The sequence below is a fragment of the Carassius auratus genome, chromosome 38, assembly GCF_003368295.1.
Source record: "Carassius auratus strain Wakin chromosome 38, ASM336829v1, whole genome shotgun sequence".
Classification (NCBI taxonomy): domain Eukaryota; kingdom Metazoa; phylum Chordata; class Actinopteri; order Cypriniformes; family Cyprinidae; genus Carassius; species Carassius auratus.
This window is the reverse complement of record NC_039280.1, coordinates 16,120,615-16,135,465: the sequence shown is the minus strand read 5'-3', so window position 1 is coordinate 16,135,465 and position 14,851 is coordinate 16,120,615. Positions and strand designations below refer to the sequence as shown.

Genomic DNA, 14,851 nt, shown 5'->3' with positions numbered 1-14,851 from the left:
AACACATTACTGACAGAACAGCAGTCTCTCAGGGAAAAAACTACGCTGGTGATAGACCATGGTCCAGTGATGCATAAGACCGTAATGCCTCGGAAAGTTGATATATACAACAGTGCTGTATGTTTGTATTGTATTATATATTATGTTAAAAAATGACTATTATTAGATACTACAATGCATGTTATTATTTTTACAGCAACAACAGCTTGTGTTTCAGAAAGTGATTAATCGAATCACAACTGGCACAATCCATTTTTTTATATTAGTTTGACTATTTATCTGCTATTTACTTGTTATTCGTAAAATGTAAAATTACATAAAATGTAATTTACTACTGCGATTCTCCGGTCTTCTGTGTCATATCAAAAATCATTCTAATATGCTGATTTCATGCTCAAGAAACATTTCTTATCATAAGCATTCTTAAAATAGTAGTGCTGGTTAGTATTTCTGTAGAAAATGTGAATATTCTTTCTTTTCAGTGTTTATTTAACATTAAAATAAATCATTCTAATGTATTAGTTCCTTAAAAAAAGACCAACAACTTTTGAACTGTAGTCACTAAAATCACACAGTCGACTACAAAAAAAATATTTTGGAAGGCATAAAGCTCAGACTCCCTCCCTCTCATCACACCTAGCGGCTAATCGCCTAACAACCATTCACAAACAATTCAGTAAACTACAAACAATGTTAACAACACTTAAAAACTTGCGAGAAATCAAACAGGTTAATCTTCCGGAGCCTGTGGTTAAGCTAAATCACATATGCTCTTTCTTTTTTCCCAGGGATTTTCATATTTGTCGTGAGATGAGGCGGAATGTTAAGCCGTTTTAAGGTTAAGTATCTGTAATCTGCTCCAGTCTAGATAGAGAGTGATAGAGTGTCCAGTTTAACTTGCTTAAGTCTATCTGGAAACTTCCAACACAATGCTACACTCTTTCTCTTCCTCGGTCTCTTGTTTCTTTTCTTCTTCCTTACCTGCGGCGTTGACTCGGCCAGGTGCAGCACCAGCTGAGATGTCAGGGAGAGAGCGGCACAGTAGAGCTCCACGCTGAAACACACACAACAACATCTGCATACTTCACTTTATTAACTGGGAAAGTGAGGAACAAAAATACAGTACATCAAATCAGTCCAGTTCTTCTTCTCCTTGGCCCTGGTAAGACACCTCTGACATTGTCTGTGGTTCAGAAGTGGCTTAACAAGAGGAATATGACAACTATCGCCAAATTCCTTGACACGTCTGTATTTCTTGACCCCAGCCTCAGTCCATTCCTTGTGAAGTTCACTTCAAATTCTTGAATCGATTGTTCTTGACAATCCTCATAAGGCTGTGGTATTCTGTTGGTTGTGCATCTTTTTCCTTCCGCACTTTTTTCTTCCACTCAACTTTCTGTTAACATGCTTGGATACAGCACTCTGTGAACAACCAGCTTCTTTGGCAATGGATGTTTGTGGCTTACCTTCCTTGTGAAAGGTGTCAATGATTGTCTTCTAGACAACTGTCAGATCAGCAGTCTTCCCCATGATTGTGTAGCCTAGTGAACCAAACTAAGAGACCATTTTGAAGTCTCCGGAAACATTTGCAGGTGTTTTGAGTTGATCAGCTGATTGGCATGTCACCATTTTCTAATTTGATGAGATAGTGAATTGGTCGGTTTTTGTTAAATGTGAGGCAAAATCATCACAAATAAAAAAAACAAAGACTTAAACTAATTTAGCCTGTGTGCATTGAATTTATTTAATACACAAGTTTTACAATTTGAGTTTCATAGACATAAGAAAATGAATGAATGAATAAACAAATTAGTAAATAAAGTCTAATCTAGCGTTACAAGGTTCTAAATTAAAAATCATAAAAGATAATTTGAGTATGTTTTACAAGGAAAAAAAAAAATCATTTTTTTTTTATTTAGTGTAACACTTGCTATTTATTTGTAACCAACTGAAATATATTAGCATTTTTAGTACAATGATTCAAAATATGAAGCCAATTAATTATTTTATACATATTCATAACAGACATTTTCAGGATTATTATTATTATTTAAAGCTACTGTATCTACTTTCACTCTGGAACTTTCCAGTTCTGTAAATAACCATTTTAATTTTAAAATGTAAATTTCCAGATTTGTCCACGACCATCTGAACCCTGATCACTGGCATACACTTGAACACGACCCCCAGGCCGAATCCAGGGGCTGTGTTACTAACTCAATCTCAAGAACAGGTGTAATCCAGCATGTGTTGTCCAACAGAACATGGCTACCAAAATACACTCCGCAAATGTGCCATTACACAACACTGCAAGTGTCCAAGTGTGTTACACAATCACAGACACATACAGCTAACCGTAAGTACTACGGTGTTGCTTAATCCAGGTCAACTGCTACAAAAAAACATGTATCATGTCACACTGTACAAATAACTATACGCCACGAAGCGTTTCACAACACTGAACTTAATGGGAGAGATTGAAAGCGTGTGAGCGTTGCAGGGAGTGGGAGCCTTTGTAATGTAATACCGACGGACTGTGTTCAGTGCACATTGGGATGTGAAGGTGTCTGTTATTCCGAGGCCCCTTCAGGCACCTAGGAGCCAAAAACAACAGTCCAACTACACCTGCTGCCACATAAACACACATTAAGACATGCACACAACCTCCTAGCATGTACATACCCACAAATTATAGGGAATAGCCCTATGTAAAGGTATCCGATCACTCTCTCAATTGAAAGCACAGGTAGCTGTGACCCTTTAATGTGTAAATCAATCTCTCTCCCGCTCTGCCGTAGGTATGAAAGGGTGATTGATGTACACGGGCCGGCTGGCGACCACAGGTATGTGTGGTTTCTTTTGTAGTCAGAGCCCACATCTGAAGCCATTACACTTCCCGCTAACAGCGCTAGCCGCTCAAACAGAGTACCTCTCGCCTCCCAAGAGGGATCTTCACCACCTCAAACCACTGCCTCAACAATGAAGAGGTCTGTTGGGTCCACAGCTGCTGAGAGCATGCTATGTTTTTAGGGAGCTGGTGCGATTTAGTATACAATATAAATCCTATAAATCTGGTGTAAAACTGGATGTGAATGGAAAATTAATGGTCATCATGTCTGATGAAATTTTAAAGGCGAAATCCAGTTTTTCCAATGGGAAATCAAGCTCCTGGGAATACTGAAAGGTTTATCCATGCAGATTTTTAACAGGTTCAACCTGGTCACACGGATTCGCCACTTTGTCAAACAGAAAGCTTCTTGGTTTGAAAATGACTTCGGAGTAAGCTGTGATTTCTATATCTGCACCATTGACAATATCCCCTACATTTTTAAACCTTATAATTAAACCACAGTAGCCACAAATTTACAGTTGTCTGGGACGTCATGAAATGTTCTTTAGCATCACAAACCATAAAATGTAGTCAGGGTTATGCTATGGTTTAGCATGGTTTCCAGAGATCTGGAGCTGATTCTGGGTAGCTCGGTGGTTTGTGACTGTTGTCTCGTGGCACGCTGTCTTTTAAGGGGCCGTTCACAGAATCTCGTCTTTTGCACGCTCAAGTTAATTATTTCCAATGTAGGCGCGCGGTATGTGCAGCTCATTTTAGAATCGACGCGGTCACGAAAACAGGCACGTCTGCACCGCATTGAGTTAAAAACATCTCAACTTTTCACAATGCCACAAGCGCACCGCGGGTCATGTGACAAGAACTAACCAATCAGCTTCATCCTTTCCCGTAACAACGCTGAAAGCTCAGCTAAGATGAAGGAACTGCTGATCATAGCTGTATATGGATTGCCATTTTGAAATAAATCTAGTAGCAGAGCTACTGCGAGCGATTTTTAGAGCTGCCAATCCATTCATCCTTTGCTGAAATTTCCGCATCTTCATGGAGAGAGCATGTCATGGTTGCTAAGCAACGGCAGATGCCCCAGGGGCGCAATTGCCCGAGCACTTTGGAAAGAAGCGGCGCGACTAGCGTTTTACAAGCGTTTTTAGGCGCGATATGTGAACAGTCCCTAACGCGTTTTCGAAACCCGCGCCACCACAGACTTACTTTATTTTTTATTTTATCCTTACTTCAGCCGCTACGGGTGATCATACCAATAACTTGTCATCTTTACGAGAATATCAGAATCATGCAATGAGCAAGTCTGCATTTATTAGACACTTAATAATATCACATCAGTTTGTTCCGTCACATCAGCAGCAGAGACCTGAACCAGGGAGTTGGTCACCAGATCACACGGTAACCACTTAAACCGTAACACCTGAGAGGGCCAGGATGTTTTCCTCTGAGGTGCTCGTGCATCGCAGTTGTGCTACCGTGGTACACCATATCGATTTTTCAAAGGGAACAAATGGCCATTTAATTTGGCCTCTGTTTGAAGTATTCCCATACTTTTGATAACAGTGGTCTCTGTTTTTGTGATAGAATGCAACTTTCTCCATTCCCAGTATGCCATTACGCGAGATGTAATGCGTCGTTGCAGCACTAGTTTGTTTTGTTTATAGTGTATAGCTTTTTACTTTTGCCGATTGTATTTATGCTTCAAAATTCATACAGTGTTTATTTGTAGAGATTATCATGATGAAGAAAACATGTAAGAATCAAACTTTTGTTGCTCACAAAACTCATTTTCTGGAATAATTCAACAGTCCATGGAAAAAAACAAAACAAAACAGATGATATAGTTTCATCAGCATGGCTCACCTGTGTGTAGAGGTTTCCAGCAGTGTGAGGAGATGCTCTAGAACCTCCAGACAGCTCAAAGACGTCATCCCATCTCTCCAGGGCAGCAGCCAAGAAAGAGGGAGGACAGCGAGAACCTGCAAGACCTGTTGAACACCAGAAAAATGGAGACTTTATTCAGGCTAGTTTGAGTCAAATTTTCAGTGTTGCACCGTGTGAGCGATCAAAGGCTTTCCAACAGTATAACAGACTGTACATCTATCCTACACATCCTTGTTTTCATTCACATCTAAATACATATGGCATCTACCCTGACTAATGATACACAAGGAGCATGAGACAGAAAATGTGCTGAAGTCTGTCCAGGATGTTTTGTGAATATTTTCAATGCTTTCATTAGCCAGCCACACCTCTTAACCCATATTCCTTTCATCCATATGAACATTCCCTTATTCCACCCTCCTGTCTGTCAGTAACATTCCTCCCTCCCCATTCATCCATCCCTCCATCCCCCTGCACATAAAACATATGGTTCAGCTCTGGCCCTCGGGTTTCCCCCTCAGAGCGAGGGAGTTAACGGAAGACTTGTTTTTCTTCTCCTCAGACCCCCACCGTCTTTCCTTTCCTTTCCCGTGACAGGCCAGGTACCTTACAGCGGTTTGTTGACATTATTTAAGCTTATTTGGTTGATTATTATTTCCTGGAGTGCACAAGAGCCTTAAATAAGGGCATTTAAGCCATCTTTTTAAATGGCCATTTCAGTCTTATAAACTACAGTGCATTATATTATATTTAAGCGCATGACGTAACCGATGTGGATTTAGTTTTAAGACGAAAATGAATATTTTTTAGAATGGATTTAGGCACTAGGCTTTAGTGCAATTGCAGTTTGAGGTATATTTTCTTATTAGCGCCGCCATTTGAGCCCACAGAGCAAATTATCCTAACTTTCCTCATCACTTCCCAGAATGGTTTAGTGGAACAGTAGACTTACCATGGAAACCAGGCCATATCGAGAGTCTAGAGCCTAACGGCAGCACTTTAAACATTAACAGTTGGCCAATAAAACAGCTTTTAAGAACACACACACTCCCAGTCAGCCAAAATCACTGCAACAGATACACAGAAAAACATGCATCTCCAGACACAAACACACACGTCCTTCCAGAAAAGCTGATTCCCGTCAGCTTGAACATAGCTTAATGAGAGAAAAGGCAAAACAGCAGGGTAATTGATGGTTGGTTGAGTGTTTATGAGGAATTGAAACGCGACCCCTTTTTCTAAACAGGAAATCGCCTGCCATTTCACTTTGCAGGGCTAAAGCTCTGAGCTGAAACTGCGTTTGTGTGTATTGAGTCTGTGAATGGAAATTAAATGACATTCAGCCGGTTTCATTCAGAGACACAGCTGTGAGTAGCACTTGTCCAGCAGGTTTTTACAGTGCAGATGTTTATTCAGCTAATCAGAAAGAATCCCCATATGAAGCCATGTGTTATTTAGACGGCTGAATTCACTAATCTCAGGACCGGATCTGTGATCAGGCTTACGGTGAATTTCGACTTGGAGAAATCCAAGGGTTTTGGCTGCTGGCCTGCATTAAGACCGGCAAAGATTATTTTTCTCCTAGTACTCATATCATCCAAAGCAAATTCAGTGCCTCACATTTCTGTTTTTATAATTTTTATGTAAAGTTGTAGGTTGTTGATTGTGGTGTTTTTCAGTGTTTGATATTTTGTAAAGTGTTGCACTGCATTTTGTGAAGTATTCCAAGTCACTGTTTTTGTATTGTTTTGTTAAGCTTGAAATTATATATTTTAATTATTTATTTATTTTTGTGATTTAAAGCTTAATTGAGTGTATTTGCATCACAACTTAATTGAAGTTGTGATGCAAATCATTTTGTGAAGTTTTGTTTTGAGTGTTTAAAGTTTTAAGTCACAATTTTAAAAACAGTTTTTGTGTGTGTTGTTTTTTGTAAATATTTTGTAGTGTTTGTTGTAAGGCTTTTGGGGTTTTGTGGAGCATTTTTAATTTTAACGTTTTGTAAACTTTTGCACTGCATTTTGTGAAGTTGTATCAAGTTTTCACAGTTATTTGTAAATTGTCTGAATTGTGTTCTTTAAAGTTCAATAGATTGTTTTGTAGTTGTAACATCATTTTGTGAAGTGGTTTAACTTTTTGTAGTGTGCTTTTGTAGAGTGTTTCAAGTTTTGTTAAATAGTTTGTGGCAGTGTTTTTTGTAGCATTTGGTTTTTGTAGTGTTTTTCAGAGAGATATTTTTGTAGCTTTATATTTCTGGAGCTTTTGTATTGTGTTTTGTTAGGCTTAGAAGAGTGTTTAAAGTTGAAGCTATGCAAGTAATTTTGTGAAGAGTGCGAGATGTGGTTTAGTTTTTGTAAAGTGTTTAAAGTTCTGTAAAGTTGCAGACTTTGCAAGTTTTGTTGTGCTGTATTAATTTATTTTTAGTTTTTGTAGTGTTTTATAAAGCTGTGTACAGTATTGCGATGCAAAAGCGTGATTTGCTCACCTTGGCTTGACACCCAGGGTAAGTCTCACGAAGGGCCAGGGAGGTCAGGCTAGACACACTCAGGTCAAAGGGCAAGGGTTCCTGACCATGAGGCTGAGACTCTTCCTCTGTCTTCTGAAGTCTCCCGAGGAGCTGATCCAGGGCAAACAGCCGAACCTCATAGTGCGGGCACCGCAGCAGTCGCTCCAGAAGGTCTCTCTGAAACCCGGCAGACTCTGGACAATCCCACAGATGAGGTGATTCCACACAGACGCTCACGGCTATGTGAGCCAGACTCTGTAGATACTGTGCGGCTCCAGGGCCTGAGAGGTTCATGTCATCGGGCCCCTGAGGAGCCACGAGTTCAGAGGCCATAAGAATCTGCAGAGTTTCCTCACGCAGTTTCTTCAGCTGTGACCCTAGTGCAGAAAACAAATGCACCCCATTACAAGTGACAAAAACAAAACAAAATGAAAGCATAATTTATATTAGTTGACTAATCAAAGTGTACAACGCAATGAGAGAACTACATCAAGTGGTGCATATTAGTGAAAGATGATCACACTTTGAACTTTCACTGCTAAATATTGATTCAGATTCACTATGACATCACTGCTGAAAAGCATCCTGGGAATTACAAGAGCTTCCTTTTCCCATTATAGAATTATTATGAAGACAATATTCTACTGAAAGCTAAAATAAAGCCCACTTTTCCAACCAAAGGCCCATACTCCAACCAAACTCCCACAAATACAACCTTGTACATTATTCAACAAGGAGTGGACCAGAGAGCGGGATGGCCCCGCAAAAGACAGCCCTGTTTACCCTGACACCCGAGCATCAAAAGAGCTCTTGTACGCCTCTGAAAGCATGCTCAGAATGACCTAAAGCAGCTAGTGTGTCCAAGTATGAGAAGGGATTCTGTATGTGTGCGTACTTGCATGTCTCTTTAGGGCATGGACATTGCTCAACACCTGTTTCAATGACATCAATTGTTGACATGTTCACACAGACCCCGACCCGTTATTATAAGATGGGGTGATGGGAAGGCATGTTTAAAATCAGGGTGGAGATGTTGACAAACATTTGCAGTGATGAGAACTGGAACATCTAATCTAATGTGGAAAATACCTCTTCACCAGATCCCTGACACAGACATCGCCAAAGCAATGTCAACCCAAGAAACAGACTTTGAATTTATCATAAATACAGATCACAGTCACAGTCACATGTTTTTGTTTTCTTGCTTTACTCTTAACCCATAAGAATTTTAAACATTCCATTAAAATTCTTGCATATACTCACATATGTCTTATGCTCACCAAGGCTGCTATTATTTTTGATCAACAAATGTAATAAATAATTACAATTTACAATAACGGTTTTGTATGCATGTATGTGTTTTGTAATTATATGTCAAATATTTTAAATATAATTTATTCATGTGATGAAAAACTGAATTTTCAGTCGTAAGTGTCACATGATCCTTCAGAAATCAATGTAATATTTGATTTGCTGCTCAAGAAGCATTTAATGTTATAAATTTTTTAAAACCGTTGTGCTGCTTCCTATTTTGTAGAAAGTGATACTTTTAGCGCTGTCTAATCTCAATCAAAATAAAAGTTTTAGTTTTTTTACATTATATATACAGTCATGGCCAAAAATATCGGCACCCTTGGTTAATAAGATCAAAGGTGGCTGTGAAAAGTCATCTGCATTGGTAATCCTTTTGATCTTTTATTAAAAAAAAAAAAAAAAAAAATGTAGCCTTTCATTGGATAATAAGAATTTAAAAGGGGACGGAAAGCCATTATGAAATAAATGTTTTTCTCTAATATACATTGGCCACAATTAACGGCACCCTTTTATTCAATACTTTTTGAAACCTCCATTTGCCAGTTTAACAGGTCTAAATTTTCTCCAAAATTCCCTGATGAGGTTAGAGAACACCTGACAAGAGATCAGAGACCGTTCCTTCATCCAGAATCACTCCAGACCCTTCAGATTCACAGCTCCATGTTGGTGCTTCTCCTCTTCAGTTCACTCCTCTCATGTTCCGTAGGGTTCAGGTCAGAGGACTGGAATGGCTATAGCAGAAGCTTGGTCTTGTGCTCAGTGACCCGTTTCAGTGTTGTTTTTAAAGGATTGTGTTTGGATTACTGTACGGTTGGAAGATCCCATCCCAAATGGTCCATTATAAGATTTCTAACAGAGTCAGTCATTTACTGATCTTTTATCTGTAGGTATTTGATAGAATCAAAGATGCCATGTGTCTAAACAAGATGTCCAGGAACTTCAGCAGAAAAATAGGCTCATTACATCAAAAATACAGCAGTATATTTAATTGTACACATGGGGTACTTTTTATCTCTGTGTTCACCAAACCCATTTTGAGTGTTTGCTGCTAAAAAGCTCATTTTTTTGTTTCATCTGACCATAGAAGCCAGCCCCATTTGAAGTTCCAGTCATGTCTGATAACTGAATATGTTTTAGTTTTTGAATGAGCTAGGAGAATATTTCTTGTAACCCTCCCAAACAACATGTGGTGATGTAGGTGCTGTTTGACAATTTCTTTTCTGAACCCGAGACTCAACTATTTTCTGCCATTCTCCAGCTGTGATCCTTGGAGAGTCTTTAGCCACTCAAGCTCTCCTTCTTTCTATATTTCTGTGAAACAGGAAGCCATGGCTGGATAATTTCTATTTTATAATCACATATTTTACACATAATAATTTCTAGGGGTGCCAACAATTGTGTCCAATGAGTATTTGAGAAAAACCTTTATTTCATAATGATATTTCCCCCGCATTTTAAATTCTTATTATCCAATGAAAGGATAAATGTTTCTGAATGTTTTAAATAAAAGCTCAAAAGGATTAACAATGCAGATGAAAGCCTTCTTTGATCATATTTACCAAGGGTGCCAATATTTTTGGCCGTGAATGTATGTGTGTACTGTAGAGGTGTAGCGGTACATGGATTTGTACCGGACCGTTTCAGTACAAGGCTTTCGGTACGGTTCATGTGTGCACCGAATGACCGAATGCAATATTTTGTGCGCGGAACATAGGTACATTTTCGTGTTTCCACACAAACATGTTAAGTGGCGAAAGTCTCTGTGTTCAGCGCAAATCCCACCCTGCAGCTGATTCTATGGTTTTCAAAAGGCATCATGCGAGTGTGAACATCTATACAACTAGGAAAAAAATGGCCGTAATTCAAACGCAGCTGCCGTTGGCATTTAAACAGACCTTTGCCATTAATTCCGATCGGGCCAACGCTATAACGAAATCTGAGCAGGTCTAAAAACTGAAACTGTTGATGCTGCACTTTACACTTTGGAAAAGTTATGTACCGGTATATATTTTAAATATTTGCAGGCCTACAAGCTCGGATTGGTAATGCTGCACTGTAATTATAGTTATCTATTTATATTTTTCATTATATTTTATTATATGATATTGGTTTGAGACTGTGAGTATTTTATTTAGTGGAGAACTTTGCAGCAGTATTTTATTTCCTATTCTTTTTTTTATTATATAACGTTATATATTTTACTAAAACGTGTAAACAAATTGTTTAAAAAAAAGTTTACAGTAATAAACAACTTGCAGTTTAATGTTTGCATTTCTTTCCCTTACTGTACCGAAAATGAACTAAATTGTGGCTTTAAAACAGAGGTACGTACCGAACCGTGATTTTTGTGTACCATTACACCCCTAGTGTACGGTGTATATTTATTATGTATATACTGTATAAAAACACACATATACAGTATATATTATAAAAATATTTATTTGTAATTGCATGTATATATTCATATTCATGGAATTCATATTATATATAAATATATTTAATATATAAAAAACATTTCTCTTAAATATTTATGTGCATGTGTGTGTATTTATAATATAAATACACACACATGCACATAAATATTTCATTTATTATTTACATATAATTTAATATTTATATATACATTTTATATATAAATAATAAATACAGCGCACACACACATACATTACGTAAAACAAAACTATAACACAATAGAACAACTATTACAGATTTCTGCTAGATGTTTAAAACCATACAGAAAAAAAGTACTTTAACAAACATTTTCCCTCAATACAGAAGGCCAAGTTCCACAGAACGGCTCTCCTGCAGGTTCCAATAAATAAACCAAGAATGCCGCAATTACTCAGAGCGAGAGAAAAGTGAAATGAAGTCAAAGCGAAACCGTAACGGGTCATAAAAGGAGCGATGGTAACCATTCTCAAGTCTTTAAACTCAAGCCAAGTACTCATTACCACAAAACAACACACTGGGAGAAAAACATCATTAACAGAGGGAGGCAGACGAGAACTAGTCAGTCATGAGACAGACTTGGGTTAACAAATCTGATTTACTTCTCTTTTAAACTCTCTCTATCTCTGTTTTCCTCCAACATACGCAGAGGCAGAAACACAGAAGAGGGGAAGAAAGTGGAAACAAGAGTAAATGGGGAGTGCGGTGGACAGAAAGAACTATTCGCTATGGCATTTATTAATATCTCTGGCCCTCTGGAGGGACGGAGGAGCACGGTAAAGATTAATCTCGGAAATGAAAGGCATTTCTCAGCAGGACAGTCCATGGCAGACAACATGTGTGTGAGTTTGGAGACAGTAGTTCTGGGGATGTGCTGGAATCTTTATGAAAACCTAAACAGCCCAGTGAGACATTCAGAGCGTTACACACAAACACAGCCGTCGTCCCGGCTTGACTCAGAGAAAGCTGTGGTTTCATCAATGCCACGACCACCAAGTCTCAATGACCAAATTTTGCTCTCTCATAAAAATAGCAATATTACAGTCACTGGCAATAGAAAATAAAGCCCAGGGCAGTGAAATCAAACACTGGCAAAACACTCGGAACCTGGAGAGGCAGTTTTCTTTTAAACATCTCAGCAAAAAAAAAAAAAAAGGAGAGAAATGAAAACAGCAAAAAGAGATACATTTTAAAAGTACATTTAACCCAAAAACGGGTTTTAGTCACCCTCACGCTGTTCTGAACACTTAACATTTTAAATTTTGCACAGAATTAGATGTTTTCAAGAATATTCATGCAAATTTTAGCTTATCATACAAACCCATCATTTGCATAACACTATTCAAAAAGTTATTAAATACAATTACTAAATCACACCATCAATATTATTTAAGTTATTTTACTAATTACTCTGTCTGAAAAGTAACTTAATTATTCAAATCGCTAATTAGGCTACATCTTAAAATCCCTATAAACCTTAATAGAAATTAAAGTATTCTTTCAATTTGAGTCAAACATAGAATAGTTTAGCCTTTTAGCATTTAAACAACTGTAATACTTATATATTTTTATATAAAAAAGAACCTTCTTTTACATAAATAGAAATACTCTGAATAACAACATATGAATAAAAAAAAAGCTTAAGAAAAGTTAAACTATACATTTTAGTTTGGAAAGATGTTCAGGAAAAGCCTAACTATTACAATCAGTACAGGTTTATGGAAAAATGACACGTTAACTAATGCAATTACATTTACATGACTGATCTTCTCTGCTGAATAAAGCAGTGTCAGGTTGCGCTGTTCCGTGTAAATGTTTAAATTCCTCATAGCAGGATTTCGTTCAACAACTATGAAAATTAGACAAATCTGTGTTTCTTTTTTTTTTTATCTAGATGAGGGTGTTTGCGCGCAGGCGACTGCATATAATGAGCTCAGATACGGGAAAGACTGTACCTCGCTTTAGTTTCATACGGATTACATAATCAGCAACTATTTGTTTTGATTTGAATTAGTTCATTTAAAAGTAGACAAACTTTCTATAGACACATTTCTCATGTCTGTGTGTCAAATATTCGCTCAGTTTGTTACGTGTAGAAAGTTGCTCACGGAGACCGAGACGGCAGAAAGTTCATCCTGTTTGTTTTGTTTATTTCACAAAAGCACAATGTTTTGTTGGTATTGCCAGTGTAAACAAATAAAGTAGGCCCCTTATAGATTTGATTAATTTTAGTCTTATCTGTATCCGAGTATTTAAGGTTTCTTTGTGAATCAGGATAAACTGAAAGTAAACGCGCTGGCATGCAGAGGGTTAAAGACGCTGTATTCAATTTTATCTTTAGACAGTAAATTTAGATTTCAAATTCAATATTAATTTTAGAACTGTTGAAATTATTTACTGTATGTAACGCAAGTGCTTAATAAGTAACTAATTAAGTTACCTACAAATGAGCAGTGATCCCTCACTTTAGTTTTTCAGTCGATAAGTAATTCAATTACAGTAACGCGTTACTTAGTAACACGCTACACCCTACACTGTACGTGACATTGTACACAAGCGGTTTTATTGATTGAGTTGCACTTGATACATTGCAATAAATAATAGTTTCTTTCAACACACCTACTGATGTTCATTCTTGTTTATTTTCTTAAAGAAATAGTAGTAAAAAGGGAAGAGATGATTGCTGCTACTTAAACAGAGGCAGCTATGATATAGCTGTAACTCCACATTAAAAAGCATCAAAACCATAAAATTGGTTGGTTTTAGAATTTCAAAATTTGAATTCGAATTTTTGCCAGAATTTGAACGTTTCTTCTAAAATGCTTTCCACACGGAACATGCAAAAAGACTTTTGACATTTAAGAACCCATATCAGTTTATCTAAATTAAAAATCACTGATATTTGCAACACAGCCCTAGTAAACGATGAGGTCATTTCGACTCCCTTAAGCTATTCATAACAGTTTCTCACTTTATATAAGGTTGAACACTCAATAATTCTGTGAAATACAGTATCACGGCCCAAGCAGCTTTACGACACGCTAGCAGTTGTGATCTTTGTGTTTCTAAGTGTTCAGCTAGAGTTTATGGTGCAGGGAAACAGTGAGCCGTCTGTACTCACTACAGTAGTAAACACACACATGCGGCAACGTGCAGGCACACATGGATTTTACATCATGCCCTGCCATCATTACCCAAACTGTGAAAAACAAAACCCAGACGAGGGAGGAACGTGCAGAGCAGATGTGATCCCTACGCTGCCAACCACCTACTGCTAAGAGTGTGTGTGCGCGGTATCCACGATTTATTCACCTGAGAGAGAGAAATATGGGAAATACAGTACCGCTTGTGCAAAAATGATGGTTTGAATGGCCATCAGAGAACTTGTGCGGTGGTGTATGTTAAGGGAGCATTTCTCAGGCGGTACAGTGTTTGATCCACACAGGCTCATAAACCCGTACGTCTCATGCCCAGCTAAACATCGCCAGTAAAAACCCCCATCACAAACTCTGCTCAGAATCTCAGAGCCAAACTACTTAGAGCTCTCTGCCTCACACACACACACACACACACACTTGTCCTGTTCCAGTGAGGAGTACATCAGAATGGGAATGCATGCAAGAACTGCCCAGAAAATTTCAACTCCTACTTAATAGTTCCAAGACGAATGAAAAAGCAGATTGTCTTTCTGACCAGCTTCAAGTGTTAGTGACAAATTAAAATGTTCATTTCTTCACTGAGGTTACCTGTGAAGAGTGCACTTTAGGAAAGAGAGAGTGACTGGCTGAGTGAGAAAGATATAAACAGACAGAAGAAGAAATAAAAACTATGGAAAGATGAATCGCATA

At 37.9% G+C, this 14,851-nt stretch overlaps 1 protein-coding gene across 2 annotated transcripts in view; it reads right to left on the bottom strand.

Annotated features, from left to right (window-relative positions):
* The window catches only part of thada (THADA armadillo repeat containing), a 91,928-nt gene that overhangs the window by 10,671 nt on the left and 66,406 nt on the right, over positions 1 to 14,851 (bottom strand). For both annotated transcript variants that reach the window (XM_026224467.1, XM_026224468.1), the window contains exons 32-34: positions 7,221 to 7,618; positions 4,715 to 4,839; positions 982 to 1,054 (exon numbers count right to left, since the gene is read on the bottom strand). In XM_026224467.1, coding sequence (XP_026080252.1) covers positions 982 to 1,054; positions 4,715 to 4,839; positions 7,221 to 7,618 — 596 coding nt within the window. The remainder of the gene's footprint in view (positions 1 to 981; positions 1,055 to 4,714; positions 4,840 to 7,220; positions 7,619 to 14,851) is intronic.